Source organism: Nicotiana attenuata, chromosome 6 (genome assembly GCF_001879085.1).
Source record: "Nicotiana attenuata strain UT chromosome 6, NIATTr2, whole genome shotgun sequence".
Classification (NCBI taxonomy): Eukaryota; Viridiplantae; Streptophyta; class Magnoliopsida; order Solanales; family Solanaceae; genus Nicotiana; species Nicotiana attenuata.
In genome coordinates, this window is record NC_031994.1 from 48,794,319 (window position 1) to 48,799,605 (window position 5,287).

The following is a 5,287-nucleotide window of genomic DNA, read 5'->3' on the forward strand; positions in this document are numbered from 1 at the left end:
TTGAGTGGTTTTCTTGAACTCCGAACCCTTTTCCCTTTTTCGACTTATCTTTTTCTCTTCCCCTGCCGTTACAAAACCTTTCAATCTTCCTTGTTCTTCTCACTGTAATTTTGAATTTTTCCATTCTTGGGGAGGAAAAAATGGGGAGTTGTTTGAGCAAGAAGAGCACTTCTTGTTCTTCTTCTAAATCTACTTCTACCACTGTAGTTCAAAACACAAATCAAGAAATCACCAAACCTAACACCCAACTGGAGAACAAGAAAGAGGTAGAGGGAGAAAATGTGAAAAAAGAAATCTTTGTTATCAAACACAGAAAAAGCCATGAAGTGGATAGAAAGTCTGAAGAAGAAAAGGCTAGTGTTAAAAAGATGGCTAATGAGGCAGTTGAATCTGCTAAAAATGGTAACAACAACAATGTTGGAGCAAGCAAAGAGAATGGCATTGTTGTTTCAGCTCCAGTGAGGACTTCAAGTTGTACTAAAGAAGAGGTTGATGCTATTTTGATACAATGTGGGAGGCTTAGCAGGAGTTCATCCACTGGAAAGACTGGAATTTTAGGTTCCAGTGGATCTGATAATAATGGGAATCCTCAAAGGAGTAGAAAGTACTCTGGTTCAAAGAGGAGTTTTGATTTTGAGAATGGGAATGGAAATGAGGGGTTGCAAGAAAATGTAGTGGATTGTGAGGATGATGGAGTTCGTCGCCATAGGCAACGCTCGCGCCAGCCTAGAACGCCTAATTCTCCGTCTAAGGGAAGGAGGAGAACCCCGAGTAGAGAGAGAGACCAGACACAACAGCAGCAGCAGCGGTCGGGTAGTAGAGAAAGAGGCAGCAGCAGTGGAGGAGGAGGTAGAAGGGTGAGTAGATCTCCTGGTAGAAGATCTGAATCACCAATTACTACAAGCTCAAATGGTGGAAATATGGCTTCTGGTAGTGCTAATGGGAATAATGCTAATGGAAATAATGGTGGTAGGCCAGGAAAGATGGTATCAGTGCCAGCTACTGTTACATCTATGGTGATGGATAAGAGCATTGATGTAGGTGCTGATAATATTTCTGCTGCTGCTATTAAGAGGATTCAAGTGAAGAGAAATGCTGATGGACCAAGAACTGCTGCATCTCCGCGAGCTCGGTCACCAGCAAGAGTGAATGCAAAGGTGTTGAATGAGAGAGATAATAATAATAATAACGGGCATTCAAACCAAAATCAACAGCAGCAGCCCATGTCCCTTAGCCGCAGCAATTCAAGGAAACAAGAACAATCTCCTTACAGAAGAAACCCTCTCACTGAGATTGACACCAATGTTGTCTTGGAGCAGATGCCCGTGCCTGGACTGAAGGCTGTCAACAATAATGCCCCTTCCCAGGTTGGTCTTTTTGTTAGTTTCTACATAATTACTTCCTCAAATCTTGTTTTAGTTAGCCTATTTATATACAGACAAATAATTGGTTGTACTAGTATTTGATGCTATGGTTTGTATTAGAAAAAAAACTGTTTGTGTGTCTGACATGAGTTCTGTATTTGTGGGTCTATGTAAGGTTAAGTATGAAGGGGAACGTTGGAGCAATGGTAAAGTTGTTTCCATGTGACCTATAGGTCACGGATTCGAGCCGTAGAACTAGTTAATGCTTGCATTAGAGTAGGCTGTCTGCATCACACCCTTGGGGTGCGGCACTTCCCCGGGCCTACGTGAATGTGGGATGCCTTGTGCGCTTGGCTGCCCTTTTTGTAAGGTTAAGTATGAAATTTGAGTGCGGAAACTATTTTAGTCTCATTAGAAACTTGTATTACCCATGTAGGTATGAGTGTGAAATTTAGAGAATCCTAATGAAGATGAATAATTTATCTGATATAGACCTCTATAAAACCAAATGAATATAAAGCATTTACATAACCGGCCCCAATTAGTTTTTGATAAGGGGTACGTAGTTGATCAGTTGAACTAATATCAATATTTGTGTGCTCTCGCAGAAGTTGAATGCAGAAACTGTAAGCAATGGCAAAGTCAAGGAGCAGCAGCAGATTACAGGGAATGTTGCAATGAATGTGATTGTTTCAGGACCTGAAAGCCATAATAAACCCCAGAGAAGCAGGTCACTAAGGCTATCTAGAGACCTAGATATCAATCCTGAAACTCTCTCAAATCCACCTCAATCTTATACTTCACTATTGCTCGAGGACATCCAAAATTTCCATCAAAAGACCAATACCACCACCCCTGGATTTTCCCTACCACCTTGTGTAACAAAAGCTTGCTCGATTCTTGATGCAGTTGCTGACCTTAACTCAACCACTAGCTCCAATCTGTCCAGTGCTTTCTCCGATGATAGGAGAAGAAACCCTCCCACATGTGAGCAATATAACCAGAATGATAATAAGAAGAGGTTAGGGATCAAGGATCCATTCATGGAATCTGAAGTTGCTGTGAGTGATGACTTAATGGAGCCAAGCATACAGAAGTATGTAACCTTCAGAAGAGGAACTGACATAGAAGATCAAGAATCTTCAGGAAGTAACAGTGTTGTTGGTGGTCAGCAAAATTGGCTTTCCCCTTCCTCATGGGAACCTAATTCAGCTGATTCAACTGACTGTTGGCCTACTTCAAAATCCTACAGTAGAGATGACAACAAGAGTCCTCTAGGATTTCAAAGGCATGCGGTATCCGAGATTGGACACGACATGGAAGAAGGCAAAAGAAGAGTGAATGTGAAGAAGAGGGATTCTTCTGACAACCAGCAATCTGGAATAGGTCGCGGCAGAGTTGGACCTAGAGGCCTTCACACGATTTCTATGGCTGCTTCAACTTAAAAACACCGGACAATTTGTTAAGATGTATGCAGTTTGTTTGAGGATTAGATTTTCTAGTTGTGGTTGCACACTTTGCAACCTTTTTTTTCTTTGAACATTGTATGCTTTGCAACCTTTTGTTTCATTGATTTACTTGAAGCAGATGTTCTTTCATTCTACAGCCTACTCTTAGTCTCTGTGTCACAGTTATATTCGCCTAAGTTCCATGATCGATTCCATGGTTCTAATACTGGAATTTCACTTCAATGTAGGGAACAAGACCATATAATACTCATATTTTTCAAGATTGAAACACTTATAGTAATATTGCATTACCTTTTTCAGGAACTTCTTTATGATAAGATGTCTTACCCAGAAATGGAAGCAAACATTGGAGTTAAAAAGCTAAAGGAGCTAAGTTTTTTTTTGTGAACCTGCCACCACATAGAGTCTTGTCAAAATTGGTTGTAACTGACTAACAACATTATACAATCTAGAGACTACTTGCATAGGTTAAAATTTATAAAACGAAAACCTGGATGTGAACTCTGCAGGTTGCCTTGTGTATATGGCATTTCCAAAGATAAAAAGGCATAGAGCAAAACCAAGAGGTACACTAGTTAATTATTTAAAATATATTTATATTTATTCACAAGGAGGCTATTAAAATAGTACTAATGACTTGAGCAAATCAGAGTTCATAATTATACTATATTTTATTGAAAATCATTTAGATAACGTACACACAAAACCTTGCATATATTATAAGTCGTACCAATTTTTTAAAAAAAGTTCCTTTGGTATAGAATAGAGGGATCAAAGAATGCTCTAAGCGTTCACACAAGGAAAGAAGATATTAATACTTCTGTTCCTTTCCCATTAATCCTGTAAGACCCAAAAAAAAAAAAAAGAAGAGATAATTTACTACTATATCAATACAAAATAGTATGAGTACAACAGTGTCTACAGATACTGAAAAAAAAAACATATATAACAAAAAAAAAAAGATGAACAAAAAATTGTAAAGGAAAGAATGAACGAAATAAGAAAAATTCAAGAAAATAGTGGTGGAATATAATTGATGTATCAATCATCAATTAGAGCCTAAAACCGAACTTGCAATCACTATTCCTAATCCTGATAGCATTATTTGCAGACAAGCTATCCACATCTAGCTTACACTTAACCAAGAACTTCCATTTCATAAGCTTCAATTTTCCAATCTTGAGCTTCACTGGAACTTTTGCCCTGAGATTCAATGGAATACTTCCTCTCTGTTGATCCACCTGTAGTGACTGCAACAATTCACTAGCATTCTCTGTTTGTCCTGATAAATTCAAGCTTAAAACAGTTGTATTCCTATGACCCTGATAAAATTTTGGCAATGACCCTTCACATAGTTTAACACCAGTGTACCAAACACTTAAATGGCTACCACTTTCATAATAAATTCCAATTTTCTTGTTGGGGTTTCTTGCAGTGATGTTAACATTAAAAGTAGCAAATAATAAGCTCATGTCATTGTTGAAATTGAACTGTGTAATCCTCATGCTGTCAACTGAGTAGTTTGGTATTTTTGGTTGGAAAACAAAGTAAAAAGCAGCAGCTAAAGCACCAATGATTATGATGAGAAGGAAAAGCAGACAACATGTGCAACACAAACATCTTTTGCAAGAACAGATTCTTTTCTTAGGTGGTTTTAATGGTGGATAATATGGGATTGTTCTTCTTCTCAAAGGTGGTGGTTCTAATTGCTGTCTCTCAGGGTCACCTTTTTCTGATCTGAAAGAGCCACGTGGCACTAAAGGAACAGTTGGTTTTTGTACTGGTGGCTCCTGTTCTGGCTCAGGAATTGGATGGATTCTTTGATGATCTGCCATGGAAGAAAATTATCTAGTTTACAATAGCAAGAACAGGGATAGTATAAAGTTTTCTCCTTAGACTGGACTTAGATATTTGATATATATAGAAGACTGTCTTTAGACATAAATAAAAAAAAATACAATTAGTGTCATATGTCAAGATCTATAAAGTATATCTGCTGAAGCTTCCTTATTTTGACTTTTTATGAAGAGAGGTTGATGTGTCCCTATCTTAGAAATTTGCTACGTACTAGTACTATTTTAAAAGTAGACACATGCCTTAATAGATAATCCATCCGTTTCATATTGTTTGAGATAGTTTGACTCGGTACGGAGTTTAAAAAAAAAGAAGAAGACTTTTGAAAGTTGTGGTCTTAAAAGCTTAAGGGGTAAAAGGTTTGTGGGGCCATGTCATTTGTGTGGCTATAAAAGCTTCTCATTAAGGGCAAAAAGGTTAAAATGAAGAGTTTAAAGTTGAATTATTTCCAAATTTAGAAATATGTCATTTATTTTGGAACAAACTAAAAAGGAAAGTACCTCATTTAATACGAGAAAAAAGAAGAGAGGACTGAGGACGGTGTTTTTTTATGGGTCAAAGAGGTGACGCGTTAATGTTTTCCAAAGTCAGTGTTTGGTT

At 37.8% G+C, this 5,287-nt stretch overlaps 2 protein-coding genes across 2 annotated transcripts; one reads left to right on the forward strand and one right to left on the reverse strand.

The window, feature by feature from the left end:
- LOC109226970 (uncharacterized protein At1g65710-like) lies at nt 1–2,967 on the forward strand. Its single transcript, XM_019391932.1, has 2 exons — nt 1–1,367; nt 1,973–2,967. Exons 1-2 carry the CDS (start codon nt 141–143, stop codon nt 2,807–2,809), a joined length of 2,064 nt encoding a protein of 687 aa, XP_019247477.1. The 5' UTR covers nt 1–140; the 3' UTR covers nt 2,810–2,967.
- LOC109226971 (protein YLS9-like) lies at nt 3,688–4,751 on the reverse strand. Its single transcript, XM_019391933.1, has one exon. The coding sequence runs from the start codon at nt 4,666–4,668 to the stop codon at nt 3,886–3,888; it is 783 nt and encodes a 260-aa protein (XP_019247478.1). The 5' UTR covers nt 4,669–4,751; the 3' UTR covers nt 3,688–3,885.